The sequence below is a fragment of the Salmo salar genome, chromosome ssa24 (assembly GCF_905237065.1).
Source record: "Salmo salar chromosome ssa24, Ssal_v3.1, whole genome shotgun sequence".
Taxonomy (NCBI): Eukaryota; Metazoa; Chordata; class Actinopteri; order Salmoniformes; family Salmonidae; genus Salmo; species Salmo salar.
Window position 1 is genome coordinate 36,494,207 of NC_059465.1, and position 19,579 is coordinate 36,513,785.

General features: G+C 41.4%; 1 protein-coding gene across 3 annotated transcripts in view; it reads right to left on the reverse strand.

The window, feature by feature from the left end:
* Positions 1-14,855, reverse strand: part of LOC106585854 (MAP kinase-activated protein kinase 5) — a 49,387-nt gene extending 34,532 nt beyond the window's left edge. The window contains exons 1-4 of one of the 3 annotated variants that reach the window (XM_045706800.1): positions 13,540-14,855; positions 7,787-7,860; positions 4,167-4,242; positions 2,329-2,426 (exon numbers count right to left, since the gene is read on the reverse strand). In XM_045706800.1, the coding sequence (XP_045562756.1) occupies positions 2,329-2,426; positions 4,167-4,242; positions 7,787-7,860; positions 13,540-13,575 (284 nt within the window). In that variant the 5' untranslated portion in view covers positions 13,576-14,855. The remainder of the gene's footprint in view (positions 1-2,328; positions 2,427-4,166; positions 4,243-7,786; positions 7,861-13,539) is intronic. The other 2 variants (XM_014172555.2, XM_045706799.1) reach the window with 2 other exon arrangements.
* Between the last annotated feature and the right edge of the window lie 4,724 nt (positions 14,856-19,579).

Sequence of the window (19,579 nt, forward strand, 5' to 3'; positions counted from 1 at the left end):
GAAAACAAATCCCTGCAAGCTCCTACATGTCATCTCTAGCTGACACCTTTGCTAACAGGTAGTGTAAATTTAACTTGTGCAAGACCATTCACAGAATTGTCAATTTAAAATACATTTTGCCAATTTATTCATTACTACACTTACCCAACATTAGATAATAAATCCAGATTCTTACCTTTGCATCAATATGGCAGTCTCGTCCAGATCAACATCTGTAGTTCTTTATGATAGCCACATCAGCAATTCATTTTTGAAAGTCCTAGAATGCCACCTTTCCAATAAGTCAGTTCATCAAATGTCTGCCCTGCTAGATCTGCCCCAGGTCAACTATAAGTGCTGCTATTGTGAAGTGGAAACGTTTAGGAGCAACAAATGGCTCAGCCACAAAGTGTTAGGCCACACAAGCTCACAGAACGGAACAGCCGAGTGCTGAAGCACGTAACAATAGTCTGTCCTTGGTTGCAACACTCACTACCGAGTTCCAAACTGAAAGCAACGTCAGCACAATAACTGTTTGTCAGGAGCTTCATGAAATGGGTTTCCATGGTCGAGCAGCCACACACAAGCCTAAGAACACCATGAGCAATGCCAAGCGCCGGCTGCAGTGGTGTAACGCTCCCTGCCATTGGAGCAGTGGAAACCCGTTCTCTGGAGTGATGAATCACACTTCACCATCTGGCAGTCCGACTGACTAATCTGGATTTGGCAGATGCCAGGAGTACCCTACCTGCCCCAATGCATAGTGCCAACTGTACAGTTTGGTAGAGGAGTAATAACGGGGCTGTTTTTCATGGTTCAGGCCCCTTAGTTCCAGTGAAGGGAAATCTGAACGCTACAGCACAGTTATATTCTAGATGATTCTGTGCTTCCAAATGGGTGGCAACAATATTGGGGAAGGCCCTTTCCTGTTTCTGCATGACAACGCCACAGAGCACAAAGCGAGGTCCATATAAAAATGGTTAGTCAAGATCGGTGTGGAAGAATTTGACTGGGCTGCACAGAGCCCTGACCTCAACCCCAGCAAACACCTACGGGATGAATTGGAATGCCGACTGCGAGCCAACCCTAAATCGCCCAACATCAGTGCCTGACCTAAATAATACTTGTGGTTGAATAGAACCAAGTCCCCGCAGCAAATGTCCCAACATCTAGTGGAAAGCCTTCACAGAAGAGTAGAGGCTGTTATAGCAGTAAAGCGGGGACCAACTCCATATTAAACACACATCATTTTACAATGATATGTTTAACGAGCAGGTGTCCACATACTTTTGGTCAAATAGTGTATATAGCAACATCTCCATTCCTATCTTTCCTGTACATGCTATAACCATGTATAGCTACATCATCATCACAGAATGAAGTGTGATTCAGAGATGGCAAATATTAATGTTTTCTGATGTTACTAAGTTGTCAATTTCATGAACCATGTTTCTCAGGCTACATATGTTAATATTGGCTACGTTTTGTCCTTTTCTGGGTTGCTCATATGTTTTTAGTGCTATTATGAGGCTGATCTGAGGTAGACATGTCAGTGACATTTACATTGGAGCCAATGGCACTGAGTGGGCTCTTCAGACAGTTTCAGTGAAAACAGTGGAATTCAATTCTATAGGCATATTATTATTGCTACAAGCTATATAAAATAAATGACTGGGAGTTCATGTATCGAGTGTGTAACTTTGTTTTTATAGCTTGTAGTTTTTCGCCGCTGGTCAGCACCTCTACATAATTATCTGGGTGTGCGCCAGCTCACGTTATTTATTATTATTATTAACAATACCCTCAGAGCTAACAGTTATAAGGAACAGATTACATGAATGTCAGATCTAAAAACATATCCATTCAGAGACAGGCAGACTTTTTTAAAACCACGTCTCAGTAATGATCTAAATCTCTGCATTGGTTAGAGAAGCCAGAATTATAATAAGAAACATTTGAAATCAAGCTTCTGACATTCACATTAATCATTCCAAGGACACAGCTGCGGGATATCAGATCAGACGAAATCTAACACAAAAATGCTATGATCAGTAGCTAACCCTCTATATGAAATAGCAATGGGGTTGGCTTGAAATGGTATACATACAGTACAAGATAGCTTAGAACTGTGCCATTTGGTCTATGACTCGAACGAGGATTAACTCAAGACTCAATAAGGGTTAACTGTTGTGGGCAAGAACTGATATCCCATCACTTTAGTAAAAGTACACAAGGTGCACAAGCATTAATACTGTATGTAGCAATATGACAGTGGCATTCCCAGGTTTTTAGGTGATCCCGTCAATGACGTGTTGTATGTGCTGGTACAGTGGACTTGCTCCTCCTCACCTTGGAGTGGATTCGTGAGGAAACTGCACACTGTTGGCATACACCTCCATAATCTGCACGATGTTGGGGTGTGTGGCACACATCATGTGAAGCCGCACCTGAATCATCACGGACAGAACAAAGAGTTAAAACACGCCTGGTGACACTGACCACGTCTGGCTAGGCAGAGGCAGACAGTCTTTCATGATTGATACACACAAACAGAACAGATAACCATCGGCAAAACTACAGAGACACTCTTTTTTTCAGCATTCCTTGCAGAAAGAGATCGGCCAAGTAGCCCTTCAGAGCTGACAAGGGCACGTTGCACTGATGGGACGCTCTGCTGCTGTGATGGGTGCAGCTCGTTTCAACTGCACCTCACACAGCTGGACAACTGCAGGTAGCCGAGGTGCAGTGTTGGGGAAGCTACTCTGAAAATATATAGCTTACCAAGATTCCAATTACTTCACACTGGAAGAAGCTACACTAAAGCTATCCTTAAGAAACATTTTTTTTTAACTAAAGTTGATTTGAAAAAGTAGTTCCCTACATCCAAACAACTTCGTGAAAAATTACGATATCCGATTTTAGTTATGTCAGATGGAGAATTGCAAGAACAGCTCACTCTGGAGTCACTATGTTTCAAGTAGGGATGGGCGGTATGCAGATTTTCATACAGTCTCTGTACCATATATAGTACACAGTATTATCGAATGTGCACACAAGGGGCGCATTTATTTTTTTAAACAATATGACATTTTGAGGGGATGACGACGCACAAAATTATTTTGCAACAGGGATCTTGATCCAGGAGAGGACTGAATGTCTCTGCTGTAACCAAGAATCTTAACATCTAGCCACTTGGCTAGCAAGTTAGAAAACCAAACGCATAGCTGGAGCCCTGAGCTGAATATAATTTGACACATCTTAGATATCTTACAGCTATACTTAACGTATAGTTCTAAGCAGTAGCAATGCATACACCCCAGCAGGGGTATCCCCTACCCAAAAAATACCAAGGTATTTCGAAATACCCAGGTGTATGGTATAAATCGACCAAGCCTAGTTTTCATGTGAGAATAAGACATGTCTGATGCCGAAAAAAATAAAATCAGGAACAGTCTTGTCTACTTCAACCATATTGTATTTAAGCAAAAAATGTAGTATGTAGTTCCAGTAGTTAGCTACAACACTACAAAAAAAGTAATTAACTACTGAAAACACGAACAAGTTCAACTACCACCAGACTACAGCAGAAATTAATTAAATTACTCACTGAAACGCATGTAGTTCACTACTCTGCCGAGGTTCTTTATCTAATAGTAAGTAGTGGGCTGGTGATGACATTTAGTGGCTGAGTGACTATACAATTGAGTGCAAGGGAGCAGAATGTTCAGTTCTTTTCAAAACTGGTTGAATGGCTATTTTTACCATGTAGGCACCTGCAACTTACCACATGTGAGAAATGACACAGTAAACAAGAACTTAACTTAGTCAAGGCCATCATTTACTTTGAAGTAAAAAAAAAATTGTAATTCCTGTTTTAATGTTGGTCCTGTAGAGTTGTGATTTAAAAAAAAAAAAATGTATTATTTAAGAAACAGTGTTTCATGCAAGGGTGCCAAAATATTGGACTGCATCTTATGTCCCAAATTAAACCCTATATAGTGCACTATATTTGAGCAGAGCGCTATGGGCCCTGGTCGAAATCTGTGCACTTTATAGGGAATAGGATGCCATTTGGGATGTAAACCAAGACAACACAGCAGACAAAACAGACCAAACAGAAGAAACATAACAGTGCAGAGGACAACGCGAACAAAAGACGATCATAAAACCAAAACAATGGTTCAAACCTCATTTCTGGCCTTGGGACGATCAATGAGGATCTTCAAGGCCAATCGTTCCTGAGTCGACTTCTTAACACAAACTCTATGGAGGAAGACAAAAATGTCATTAAGAAATCAGACAATATAACAATAGTGAGCCAGCTTTTCATGGAGATAATTACGGCTGCACAAGTTAGCTAATTTTAATATCGCAAGAGGCGGCAAAAAAATGACATTGAAAAAGTAAGAATGGTCCCGAGAAATCCAAACAACACTTTGGTTCCTACCATGTTACAACTTCTACTGTACCTGGCCTTTTCATTAGTTGTCATGCCAAACACCACCAATCATGAATTGGAATACACATTTCATTTCTATGATCCCAACAGTTCACCAAAGTGTTTGATCTAAATAAAAATAGCAAAATCAAAAAAACTTTATTTTTAAAATGCATTATTACATAATTTGCAGCCCTAGAGCTAATTAGTGAAGGGGAATAAACCATGTAAAATAAAATTTAAAAAAAGCATAAATAAAGTCAGGATATTATTGAAAACATATTGTATCATTTTGACAACATCGTATTAAAATCCAGCATTTCTCCTCCATAGCTTGTTCTCCAGCAGGGAGCCAATTTGTTTTCAGCACTTTTATTTCCATGACTATCAAAACTTAATTTCTCATTGCTCTCCCTTGTCCCTCTGCAGCAGCGATATGTTCAGAACAACAAACCACAAAAATCAGTGTCAAAATACAATACAAAAGAATCGAAACAGCAGCAATACATATCGGCCCCAAACTACCGAGATAATATCGTATTGTGAGGTCCCTGGCAATTCCCAGCCCTAGCGCTAATGGTGGTCCACGCCGTTATTAGGTTAAATAAGAGTAGGCTTAATACCAGTACAAGCCTCTCACTGAGGACAAACATTCACTCCAAACCATAACCTCTGCTCCTAAACTCAGATTACACTAAGAATAAAACATAGCCTATCCTGGAGGAACATTCTGCTTCGACCAAAGTTCAACAGGGGGAGTGAAATTCCTGATGCATCAGAAAGAGTAGGAGAGGAGGAGAAGAACAGAGTAATGGGAACAAGAAATGGAAAGGAGAGAGCAAAGACAGACTAGTAATACCTACAGTATCTAGCTATAGATAGCTAGAAACAGAAAGCAATGAGTCTCCATTCTGAATCAATTACTAAGGTTTTGCGGCAAGCAAGAGCTTGTGTTCATTGTGTGTCAGTAGACCATGACGAACGGTGAGCCGCTGAGGAATTAAGGCTCAGACATACCAATAGCGTTTGCTGGCAGAGAGTAATTAACACCTCTGAAAGTAATTTGCGAACAAAGTGCACACCGATTTTACATGTAGAATCACATAAATTGTGGGAAGTCATACGTCTACAGTAGGTGATCCCTAAAACACAGTGCACTGAATTATCAGCAGACGAATACTAAATCCACATTAGGTGCACTGTGTGTGTGCCTTAAGACCATGACAAAAAGGCGAACCACCCAGGACTGAGACCATTACAAACAGTAACCCTAACCCAGTACTTTGAAATCTGTTGGAGTCTGAGTCACATACCAGCTGTTCCAAAGATAAGGCCAATCATATCAAGCAAGGCCTAGGTAACAATTGACTCGCTCAGGAAGAACTGAAGGGTGTACTATGAAGCTGGAGGAAGAAGAGTTAGCGAGCTAACTTAGGTCAATTCCATGTTCAACTCAAAATAACAGTCGACACGAAGGTGGCTCACCTTTTAGCCAGGTAAATTTCCATGGCAACGCCACCAGCTCTAACCTACTCCGGGGCAGGCTAGCTCCACTTTATCCTGACTGAAGTTTGAGCAGTGAGTTGAGGACCAATCAAATTAGATTCCCCTCACTCTTCAGATCATATTTTTGGAAGATGACGGATTCAATCAAAATGTTAAAAATAGTCAAATACACTACCATTCAAAAGTTTGGGGTCACTTAAAAATAAAACAGGCCTTCTTTAGACTAGTTGAGTATCTGGAGCATCAGCATTTGTGGTTTCGATTACAGGCTCAAAATGGCCAGAAACAAAGAACTTTCTTCTGAAACTCATCAGTCTATACTTGTTCTGAGAAATGAAGGCTATTCCATGCAAGAAATATCCAAGAAACTGAAGATCTCGTACAACGCTGTGTACTACTCCTTTCACAGAACAGCACAAACTGGCTCTGACCAGAATAGAAAGGAGTGGGAGGCCCCGGTGCACAACTGAGCAAGAGGACAAGTATATTAGTGTCTAGTTTGACACAGACGCCTCAAGTTCAATAGTCATTTACAACATTAACAATGTCTACACTGTATTTCTGATCAATTTGATGTTATTTTAAAAATGGAAAAAAAAAAAAAAAGATTTCGTTTTTCTTTAAAAAACAAGGACATTTCTAAGTGATCGGTAGTGTATATTGCTAGTAGGCTGTACATGCACCAAAGCTCCAGTATTTTTCCTTCATTGCTTGTGCACAATATTCTTTTTAAAGAGTGAGCCAATTTGTTTTCAGAACTTTTATTTCCATGACTGATCAGAATTTGTTCTCATGGCTCTCGTCCCTCTGCAGCAGACCTACAGTATGGTGAAGTAATACGTTTGGAACATCAAATCGCAATGCATTTGGAATCATGAGAATCGCAATAAGTATGGCGATATCGTGACATTCCCAGCCCAATATGTCACACTACACATTAAGTAATGACAGGATGCACTTGAAACATCACACGTGGTAAAACTTTACTTTTATGTCTTAATTTAATTATTTTAGCCATAGGAGTGGGGAAAGGGGGCCTGTGCATTGATTAGCACATCAAAGACTAGATTAAATTGATTCATAAAAAGAATGACAGCACTTCTAGTAGCCCATTCCCCACTGAATTTGCAAGATAACCTTTTATTTTCAGCAACGACAAAAAAAATATGGCACTGATGGATTGCCGTTTCAGCATGGTCAGAGTTTACCCATGGATTGCGGTTTCAGCATGAAGAGTTTGGCGTTCAGCTACCCACGCTCGACACGAACGCGCAGTTACAAGCTGGCTTGAGTTAACAGCGGGTGCATGATAAATGCACATATCCGTAACATGGATGAAGCCGGAGGTGAAATGTAAAGCAAACTGAAGCTGGCTAGCTTTAGAAAATCCTGAAAAGATCTAGCTGGCATCGTAGTATACCCCTCTGATGTGAGCAGCACGGCCAAAGATGAATCAGGAAAGTGTAAGACAGCCTTTGAGGTGAAGGCAATTCAACACAAGTCCAATTCCCTAAACATGAGAATGTCCACAGCTGACGAGGTGAATCCCAAACACATTGACACTAATACCCCGTCCAGAGATGACACATTGCCACACCGACCGGGTCAATGGGGTGAGAGGGTGCTGGTGCTGCCAGGGCAGGCGCCACTGTAAACACACTGAGTAATACTACCTTTAACAAGTGTAGGTGACACCACCATCTCCAATCCAGCCTAAGATCACTGGACTCTTCTGGAGGACAACTGTTGAACCTCATCTGGGTTTATGCAACCATATTTATGCATCTCCTACATTGCACAAATGAGTTGGCTACGGCAAAGGGAACCCTTCAATAGGGCAAACTATGAGAGAACAATGCTCACCTAACAGGTCCACTGATCCCAGCCCCGAGCTTCTGTGTCCAGTTGATGTTGTACTCCTCCAAGATGGAGGTTTCCTAAGAGAGGGAAAAATCAAGAATGCATCTGGGTCAATTACATGTACCTTTAAACGATAAATAGCTATAATTAGAAATATGTATTTTTTTAACTTTCAAGGCCTCCAATCAGTCAGTGTGCAGGGGTACAGGCTAGTTGAGGTGATCTGTAGATGTAGGTGGGGCAAAGTGACTATGCATAAGTAACAAAAAAACAGCGAGTAGCAGCAGTGTACAAAAGGGAGGGGAGCGGGGTCAATGTAAATTGTCCGGTGGCGATTTTTATGAATTGCACAGAGGTCTAAAGGCTTGGGGGTAGAAGCTGTTGAGGAGCCTTTTGGTCCTAGACTTGGCGCTCCGGTACCGCTTGCCGTGCAGTAGCAGAGAAAACAGTCTATGACTTGGGTGACTGGTGTCTGACAATTTTAATGGGCTTTCCTCTGACACCGCCTATTATATAGATCCTGGATGGCAGGAAGCTTGGCCCCAGTGATGTACTGGGCTGTACACACTACCCTCTGTAGCACCTTGCAGTCAAATGCCAAGCGGTTGTAGGTGATGCAACAGGTCAAGATGCTCTCGATGGTGCAGCTGTAGAACCTTTTGAGGATCTGAGGACCCATGCCAAATCTTTTCAGTCTCTTGAAGGGGAAAACGTGTTGTCGTGCCCTCTTAACAACGGTCTTGGTATGTTTGGACCATGATAGTTCATTGGTGATGTGGACATCAAGGAACTTGAACACTTGACCCGCTCCACTCCAGCCCCATCAATGTTAATGGGGACCTATTCGGCCCACCATTTCCTGTAGTCCCCGATCAGCTCCTTTGTCTTGCTCACATTTTGGGAGAGGTTGTTGTCCTGGCACCACACTGCCAGTTCTCTGACCTCCTCCCTATAGGCCGTCTCATCGTTTTCGGTGATCAGGCCTACCACTGTTGTGTCATCAGCAAACTTAATGATTGTGTTGGAGTCGTGTCTAGCCATGCAGTCGTGGGTGAACAGGGAATACAGGAGGGGACTAAGTACACAACCCTGAGGGGCCCCAGTGTTAAGGATCAGCAGACGTGTTGTTGCCTACTCTTACCACCTGGGGGCGACCCGTCAGGAAGTCCAGGATCCAGTTGCAGAGGGAGGTGTTTAGTCCCAGAGTCCTTAGCTTAGTGATGAGCTTTGTTGGCACTACGGTGTTGAAGTCAACGAACAGCATTCTCACATAGGTGTTCCTTTTTTCCAGGTGGGAAAGGGCAGTGTGGAGTGCGATTGAGATTGCGTCATCTGTGGATCTGTTGGGGCGGTATGTGAATTGGAGTGGGTTTAGGGTGTCCGGGAGGATGCTGTTGATGTGAGCCATGACCAGCCTTTCAAAGCACTTCATGGCTACCGATGTGACTGCTATGGTGGTCTGTTTGAAACATGTAGGTATTACAGAGTCGGTCAGGGAGAGGTTGAAAATGACAGTGAAGACACTTGCCAGGTTGGTCCGCGAGTGCTTTGAGTTACATTCTGGTAATCCATCTGGCCCAGCGGCTGACTCTGTACCGGTGCCCCATGTACATAGCCTCGTTATTGATATTCTTATTGTGTTACTTTTTATTATTACTTTTTATTTTAGCCTACTTCGTAAATATTTTCTTCTTGAACTGCACTGTTGGTTAAGGGTTTGTAAGTAAGCATTTCACAGTGAAGTCTAAACTTGTTGTAGTCGGCGCATGTGGCAAATAAAGTTTGATTTGATCAGTCCTGTATCTGGGAACATCTCACATAGAAAACATGTGTAGGCAGCAGCATCCCAGTTCACAGTTAATATTGTAAAATTCCTCTCTTTTGCTAGGTCAAGCTCCTGTTGTGTATACACTCATTGGCCATAATCGTAATGCATACCAATTACTCAAAGGCTTTTCTTGGACCAGAGATGACCCCTATCCAGTACCTCTGGGCTCTGGTCCAACCATTTATATCCTATGACTAGCAAGGGTGTATTTGGCAAGTAGCTAGGAAGAGTTGTTTACAAAAAAGCCTAAATGCTTAAGGTAAACTCCATAAGTGTCATTTAAAACCTTTCCTTTTCCTGTTCAGTCTAGTGGGCCAATCTGGTCCTTGGGCTTTTTGGCCCAGGCTGTGTTCCAATTCTCAGCACTAGGCTATTCCAAAACAGCCAGCACCTCTCGTTGTCACTAGTAAACATCTGTAGTATTTCTATAATCTCTTAAAATCTGATTTTAAACCAAACCTTGAATCACACTGCTAACCTTAAAGACCAAATGTTTGTTTTCAAGAATTTTTACGACATAGCCAATTTTTATTTTGTGGCTGTTCAAATGGAAACCGACCCTCTCCCCCCCCCTGGGCCTCCTTCCATCCTTAGCACATTCTGACCGGCCACTTGGATCACATTTTATGGTTGACATGGATGCCCACTGACACACTAAGAGTAGCAGCCAAGAGCAGGGGCGACTAGGCCAGGCATCTGAGGGGGTGTCTGGGGATGATTATGGCTCCAGACAGAGACTGGCTGGATAACATTTAAGACAGACCTGGAGAGAGGGTTCACAAGGAGGTATATATCCTTAATACATAGGAGTGTTTCCTGCTAAAAGCATCTACTAAGCTAATTCAAGTATTCAATACCCTACTCACTTGAGCTTGAGGGTGCTTGATCGTTAGTTACACCGGATTCTGACCATGACACATTTCAGAGGTTGAATGTCACACTCATTCATCTATTCCAGAAAAAGGACCTCAATGTAAAAAGTACAAAAAGGTTGTTCTGATATGTAGCAAATGAAAAAAAAAAAAAAAAAGACGTTGATAGATAGGTCATGCGATTGCATATTCATGGTGATGTGAGCTAGAGGGTTATTTTACAAATTATAGGTTTAAACAGAAACCTACATATAGTGCCACAGTATGAGTCATAAAACCCATAAAACCTAGTGGTCAAACAGGGAAATGGTTCCAACACTTTTTCCACCATTCATTGTTCCCCATAGGGGATTTTAGAAACACAAAACCCAGCCCTTATTTTAAGTGTTTCTAAAATCCCCTATGGGAAAAACAATTGGTGGGAAAATTATTGGAATAATTTCCCTGTTTGACCACTAGGTTTTATGGGTATTATGACACCACCACTGTGGGGCTCTATAAACAACATCCAGCAGAGTTCAGACTACTTGGGGCACTAAATTGTGTTGCGGGGGAAAACAGAAATTAGGCTAGTTTCATGTAACTAATACACATGGAAAGTGAACTCTTTCTTCGCTCTTACACGGAACCCAAACCGGCTGCGCGCGTGTGCCATCGTGCATACATTTATTTTGACCCCTACACCAAACGCGATCACGACATGCAGGTTAAAATATCAAAACAAACTCTGAACCAATGACATTAATTTGGGGACAGGTCGAAAAGCATTAAACATGTATGGCAATTTAGCTAGTTAGCTTGCACTTGCTAGCTAATTTGTCCTATTTAGCTAGCTTGCTGTTGCTAGCTAATTTGTCCTGGGATATAAACATTGAGTTGTTATTTTACCTGAAATGCACAAGGTCCTCTACTCTGACAATTATTCCACACAATTTTTTTATTTTACATTTATTTAACAAGTCAGTTAAGAACAAATTCTTATTTTCAATGACGGCCTAGTAACAGTGGGTTAACTGCCTTGTTCAGGGGCAGAACGACAGATTTGTACCTTGTCAGCTCGGGGATTCGATCTTGCAACATTTCGGTTACTAGTCCAACGCTCTAACCACTAGGCTACGCTGCCGCCCTGGCTACGCTGCTGATCGGCCAACCGAATCGTTTCTAGTCATCTCTCCTCCTTCCAGGCTTTTTCATCTTTGAACTTATATGGTGATTGGCATCTACACTTTCATAGTATTACCACGACAACCGTCAAAACGGTTCGTCTTTCAATCACCCACGTGGGTATAACCAATGAGGAGATGGCACGTGGGTACCTGCTTCTATAAACCAATGAGGAGAAGGGAGAGGCAGGACTTCCAGTGCGATCTGTGTCAGAAATAGATAGATCTATTTTAGACCTTGGCATCGCAGACGCTCGTTGGCGCACGACAAGTGTGGGTGCAATAATTGAATAACATGGATTTCTAAATTTATTTTGCGATGCTCGCGCACGTGACGTGTCCGGTCTGGTCAGCATGTTACAAGACATAATAAGATTTCTCTTTTCCATTTTAAATGAGTAGATATGTGACATTTTACACATGAGACATTAGCTTCCCTAACACTGTATTTTAGAAGCACTCTGAAAATAGTTTACCATGCTGCCAATTACTTTACACTTAAAGAAGTATCATTAAATGAATCCTTAAGAAAAAGGTAGTTTACTTAACTAAAGCTATTTTGGCTGTAGTGAACTACTTTCTCAAACTACTTCGTGAAAAGTAGTATTTAAAATCTGAGGGGGTCATACAATACAAATTGCAAGACAGGTCACTGTAGTCTGATGTTAACAGAATGTAATTTCTCATTAAAACAAACTATTTCAATTGAGAATTAGTCAGGTCTGATGAAGGGAAAGTAAATTCTTGCCTACTTAACTTTCTTTTTTGCAATAAAAAGTAGTGTAGATCCAGTAATTAGCTATACCGCTAGCTACAGGGCAAAAAAAGTAATTGACTATTGAAAACACTTCCAAGATTTGAATTGAGTTAGTTAAACTACTGCCAAACTGCAAAATGTCTTCTAATTAATTTACTGAAAAAAAAATACTAAAACGCAATTCCACTGATTTTACTGGAGTTACAGTTCATGAGGAAATCAGTCAATTTAAATAAATGTATTAGGCCCTAATCTATGGATTTCACATGACTGGAAATACAGGTATGCATCTGTTGGTCACAGATACCTTACAAAAATGGCCCTCAGGATCTCATCATGGTATTTTTGTGCATTCAAATTGCCATCGATAAAATGCATTTGTGTTCGTAGTTTATGTCTGCCCATACCATAACCCCACCATGGGACACTTCACAACGTTAACATCAGTCAATCACTCGCCCACACGACACCATACACGTGGACTGCGGTTGTGAGGCTGTTTGGACATACTGCCAAATTCTCTAAAACGACATTGGTAGAGAAATATGGTAGAGAAATTCATATTTATTTGGCAACAGCTCTGGTGGACATTCCTGCAGTCAGCATGCCAATTGCACGCTCACTCAAGACATCTGTTGCATTGTGTTGTGTGACAAAACTGTGGCCTTTTATTGTCCCCCAGCACAGGGTGCACCTGTGTAATGAGCATGCTTTTTAATCAGCTTCTTGATATGCCACACCCATCAGGTGGGTGGATTATCTTGGCAAAGGAGAAATACTCACTAACAGGGGTGTAAACAAATTTGTGCACCAAATTTGATAAATAATATTTTTGTGCATATGGAAAATTTCTGAGATCTTTTATTTCTGCTCATGAAACCAACACTTGACATGTTACCTTTACATTTTTGTTCAGTGTAGTTGAAGTATATATACTTCACTACTCCAACACTGCTAAAATACGACAGTAACGTACCAAGAGGAACAAAATATTTACTCTAAAATCTAGGCAACTGACTTGTCTATGAAATACAATCCGACACTTCAGTCAAGTGACACTTATTTCAATGCATTATAAAAACATTAGCAGCACATCCAGCAACAAACAGTTGCTCTATCTTCAAATTCACCCTTACCTTGATGAATATGTCTGCGTTGTTATCCTCCGACATGATGTTCCACTGTGATAGAAGAGTCCTAACTTTTGTTTTGGAGTTCTTTCCCAGTTTACAATCAAAACAAAGGGTGTTGACCTTTAACAGCGATTGTTAATGTTAAATAGCTACAAGCTACTGGTGACAGGCCATGGATGACGCTTGATAGTCGGCCAAAAAGCCACAGTTGAATGCGTTTACTTCGGTAACCCAACTTGAAGACATCCAGCCGGGGCGAGATGCCTCATTCCAGCACTGCTACAGTGCCTCCAACTTTTTCAGATAGTCTTGACTTGGCTGTGGCGACCATGTAGAGCGACAAAGTCCTAATGGGTTGTCTGAAAAGTCGTAAGGTGGACGGGATCCAATAGGCAAACTCACCGCTTTTGGTAGGACGCTGAGTGGGGGACAAAGAGTGGTGTATTTATAGCCATTGGGTGATATGATTGAGCACCTGGCTGGCTGGCTAGCTAGCTAGGAAGATAGCTACAAGACACTCGTCAAACACCGGTCAAATGAGCGGCTACTAGCTAATGTGGCTCTTCTGCACGGGTTTCGTTGTGTTGTAAAAGCCTGCAAAGTTGCTAACTAAACAGTCAAAACAAGCTTTGTTGAGAGACCGGGGGTTTCGGGTGAAAATAAAGCGGCGGGGGAGGAGAAAACGATACACCGAGTACCAAAACTCGTCGACGCTTGTTTAGTTAGCAAATTAATTAGTTAAAAGAGCCTGGCTAGTTAGCAACCTAACCATCCTTGAAAAAGTAAATAGCCCTCCAGATTAGATATCGTTAAACACAATACATGATAAAGAATACTATTTTTAGCTGAACAGTAAGTGACTTAAATACACCAAGTGGCTAACTAAACAAGAACGGTGTATAACGAAAGCCTGATGAAAATGATATACATTTTAAGACATTACAATTCCAGATATTTCGGGAACGTCACCACTACAACATTCAATATGAAAGTCAAGTATAGTTGCATTGAGTCCGGTTCACTTGTAATCCATTTCCCGACATTATTATGAAATCAGGCAGGAAAAAGCCTGGCATTTATTGGGCTTTGGGGTCCTTCTTGTTCAATGCGGGCAAATAGCAGAGAGGAAGAGGCCAAGTGAGAGGTTTTACTCCTCCCAAAATCTGTCCGAGAAAATAAGCCAAAGAAGTGACATATTTTTGAATGTCAACAAAAAATATATATTGCTAATTTGCTACGTGAGGCTTTATTAATCGAATAGAAGTTTCGTGATGGTTAAGTTGTTACGACTGCACTGATAAAAGTGGACGCAAGTGGCATTTCGGCAACTTTGAAAAACAACTAAGTTGTGCCTGTTTTCATAGAGATAAATAGAGGACTCATCATGGATATAACCCGTGTTAGCCTGGACATTGCCATTAAGGGATTCCACCATTTTAAAGTACTCAATTGGGTGTGGATTTCTATGAGTTGGGAGCAATCAGCCAATGAAGAAGAACATTTACTACTTTAAATGTGAGATTCTGTCATAGACACTATAATGACACAGATAAAGTTTAGTCCTCTATCTCTATGTCATGTTCACACCTGTATCTGCCCTCTCATTGGCTAGAATGGTCCCACCTGATCTTGCCTGCCATCCATCTTTGAGGACATGTATTTCCATTGTTAGAGCGGTAACTTGACTATCTTGTCACTATAATAGACAATCTTTGCACAAATATACACTACCAAAATCATGGGCATTAATATGGAGTTGGTCCCCCTCTTCGCTGATATAACATCCTCCACTTTTCAGGGGAGGCTTTCCACTAGATGTTGGAACACTGCTGCGGGCACTTGCTTCCATTCAGTCACAAGAGCATTAGTGATTTCAGGCAGTGATGTTGGGCGATAAGGCCTGGCTCCCATTCGGCATTCCAATTCATTCCAAAGGTGTTTGTCGGGGTTGAGGTCAGGGCTTTGTGCAGGCCAGTCAAGATCTTCCACACCAATCTCGACAAACCATTTCTGTATGGACCTCACTTTGTGCATGGGGGAATTGTCACGCTGAAACAGGAAAGGGCCTTCTCCAAACTGTTGCCACAAAGTTGGAGGCACAAAATCATCTAGAATGTCATTTTATGCTGTAGCGTTAAGATTTCCCTTCACTGGAACTAAGGGGCCCCAGACCTTTATTCCTCCTGCACCAAACTTTACAGTTGGCACTATGCATTCGGGACTATGCATTCGGCAGGTACCATTTTAAATAGTAGAACTGGTGCAGCAGCACTCCACACACAATTACTGTCCAAGCCACCGTAATCATAACCATAGACATACAGTACCAGTAAATAGTTTGGACAAACCTACTCATTCAAGGGTTTTTCTTTATTTTTTACTATTTTCTACATGTAGGAACCAAAAAAAATAACAACCTATCCCTCAACGTAACCAAAACTAAGGAGATGATTGTGGACTACAGGAAAAGGAGGACCGAGCACGCCCCCATTCTCATCGACAGGGCTGTAGTGCTTCAAGTTCCTTGGTGTCCACATCACCAACAAACTAGAATGGTCCAAACACACCAAGACAGTTGTGAAGAGGGCACGACAAAGCCTATTCCCCCTCAGGAAACTAAAAAGATTTGGTATGGGTCCTAAGATCCTCGAAAGGTTTCACAGCTGCAACATCGAGAGCATCCTGACTGGTTGCATCACTGCCTGGTACGGCAATTGCTCGGCCTCTGACCGCAAGGCACTACAGAGGGTAGTGCGTATGGCCCAGTACATCACTGGGGCTAAGCTGCTTGCCATCCAGGACCTCTACACCAGGCATTGTCAGAGGAAGGCCTTAAAAATTGTCAAAGACCCCAGCCACCCCAGTCATAGACTGTTCTCTCTACTACCGCATGGCAAGTAGTACCGGAGTGCCAAGTCTAGAACAAAAAGGCTTCTCAACAGTTTCACCCCCAAGCCATGACTCCTGAACAGGTAATCACACGGCTACCCGGACTATTTGCACTGTGTGCCCCCCCCCAACCCCTCTTTTACGCTGCTGCTACTCTCTGTTTATCATATATGCATAGTCACTTTAACTATACATTCATGTACATACTACCTCAACTGGCCCGACCAACCAGTGCTCCCGCACATTGGCTAACCGTGCTAACTGAATTGTGTCCCGCCACCCCCCTCTTTTACGCTACTCCTACTCTCTGTTCATCATATATGCATAGTCACTTTAACCATATCTACATGTACATACTACCTCAATCAGCCTGACTAACCGGTGTCTGTATGTAGCCTCGCTACTTTTATAGCCTCACTACTGTTCTTTTTCACAGTCTTTTTACTGTTGTTTTGATTTCTTTACTTACCTATTGTTCACCTAATACCTTTTTTTGCACTATTGGTTAGAGTCTGTAAGTAAGCATTTCACTGTAAGGTCTACATCTGTTGTGTTCGGCGCACTTGACAAATAAACTTTGATTTGATTTGAAATCAAAATATATTTTATATTTTATATTCTTCAAAGTAGCCACCCTTTGCCTTGATGATAGCTTTACACACTATTGGCATTCTCTCAACCAACTTCACCTGGAATGCTTTTCCAACAAACTTGAAGGAGTTCCCACATATACTGAGCATTTGTTGGCTGATTTTCCTTCACTCTGCAGTCCAACTCATCCTAAACCATCACAATTGGGTTGAGGTCGGGTGATTGTGGAGGCCAGGGCATCTGATACAGCACTCCATCATTCTCCTTCTCGGTCAAATAGCCCTTACACAGCCTTGAGGTGTGTTGGGTCATTGTCCTGTTGAAAAACAAATGATAGTCTCACTAAGCGCAAACCAGATGGGATGGTGTATCGCTGCAGAATGCTGTGGTGGCCATACTGGTTAAGTGTGCCTGGAATTCTAAATAAATCACAGACAGTGTCACCAGCAAAGCACCATCACACCTCCTCCTCCATGCTAATGTCCATTGCTTGTGTTTCTTGGGCCAAGCAAGTCTCTTCCTGTTATTGGTGTCCTTTAGTAGTGATTTCTTTGCAGAAATTCGACCATGAAGGCCTGATTCAAAGTCTCCTCTGAACAGTTGATGTTGAGATGTGTCTGTTACTTGAACTCTGTGAAGCATTTATCTGGGCTGCAATTTCTGAGGCTGGTAACTCTAAATGAACTTATCCTCTGCAGCAGACGTAACTGCGTCTTCCTTTCCTGTGGATGTCCTCAAGAGAGCCAGTTTCATCATAGTGCTTTATGTTTTTTTGCGACTGCACTTGAAGAAACTTTCAAAGTTCTTGACATTTTCCGCTTTGACTGACCTTCATGTCATAAAGTAATGATAGACTGTCGTTTCTCTTTGCTTATTTGAGCTGTTCTTGCCATAATATGGACTTGGTCTTTTACCAAATAGGGCTATCTTCTATATACCACCACTACCTTGTCATAACACAACTGATTGGCTCAAATTCATTAAGAAGGAAAGAAATTTAAACAAATTAACTTTTAACAAGGCACACCTGTTAATTGAAATGCATTCCAGGTTACTACCTAATGAAGCTGGTTGAGAGAATGCCAAGAGTGTGCAAAGTTGTCATCAAGGCAAAGGGTAGCTACTTTGAAGAATGTAAAATATATAAAATATATTTTGATTTGTTTAACACTTTTGGTCACTACATGATTCCATATGTGTTATTTCATAGTTTTGATGTCTTCACTATTATTCAACAATGTAGAAAATAGTAAATATAAAGAAAAACCCTGGAATGAGTAGGTGTGTCCAAACTTTTGACTGGTAATGTATATCATTCTTCAATTGGTCATTCACATCTATAAATGTTGCACATTGTGCCTTCAAGGAACGTGATCCTGGTCTCCCAACCCATGGGCAAACTCAGGGGTTGAGTTCCTGCCCAACAAGATGTGCTGGCGTTGCATTGCATCACCCATTGATTAAGTGCTACGTCATCGACTGTACAGTCGGGCATCAGATTGCTATATCATATGAAGTGGTTAGCTGATTTGTTAAATACCTATCCAGTCATTGTAAGATATGGCACTCGTTTACAATGTAGTCCGATCCAAATTCAAACACAAACCACCGCTCCAATAGGGTAGATTTTAACGCCCATTCCCAGGCAGCAGTTGTTACAATACAATTAATCAATTTCTTATCTCATGATGACACCCAAATTAGGCAAACAATATATGATTTTGGTGATGTGCCAAGGTGTGCCCCTTTCTGTCTAATTAAGTAATTTCTGGAAAATATAGCTATGTCCATTTAAAGAACCACTTTTGTCAACAACAAAGAAACCTGTGGCAAAAGTTTGATATAGCCTCATTAATCTGTGTCAGTGAAAATGTCACTAAATTATTTGGACATGATCTGCATCAGATTACAAAAATTAATCAAACCTATTGGTAAAATCGATTTATTTTACATGTGAGAGATACAAATGATCCCTATACCGAGCTATAGAATAGAAATACTGTTACTTCCCCACCAATAAGCAGTTATGCCCAATTTGAAAAGGATAGATTTCAGGAATATGTCCTGGGACAGCACTGTTCTGGGCTTTTGGCACTAACTCAGTTGATCAAACAGAGGTCCAACTCCAATCATCATCTCAAAGAGTTTAGATGTTTTAAAAAATGTTAAGTCCTTTCACCAAGATGGATGTTTTTTCCCATATAAATAAATAATCCAATTTACCATTGCCTACACCTAGCTGCTACACTGCCATCTATCTCACTTTCGCCTCACAACTTCTCAACCCATAGTGATAAAATTATATCTCTGACTGTGGTTCAACCTTCTGACAGTCAATACTAAATGGAAATATTTATTGATGCAATTTTTTCATTATTCAAGATGTAGCTGTATGTCTTTAACACGAATTGAGCTGTTTCTTTTATGAATGGGTGTCATCATGATCAAAGATCGTCTAGCACCCGGCTCACGTGGATGCCATGGTACCGCCAAATCTTTGCTACCGCTGCGGATGATCTCTTGACTTCCTGTAAATAGTGCAATTTGTAGGTCTTATATCTCC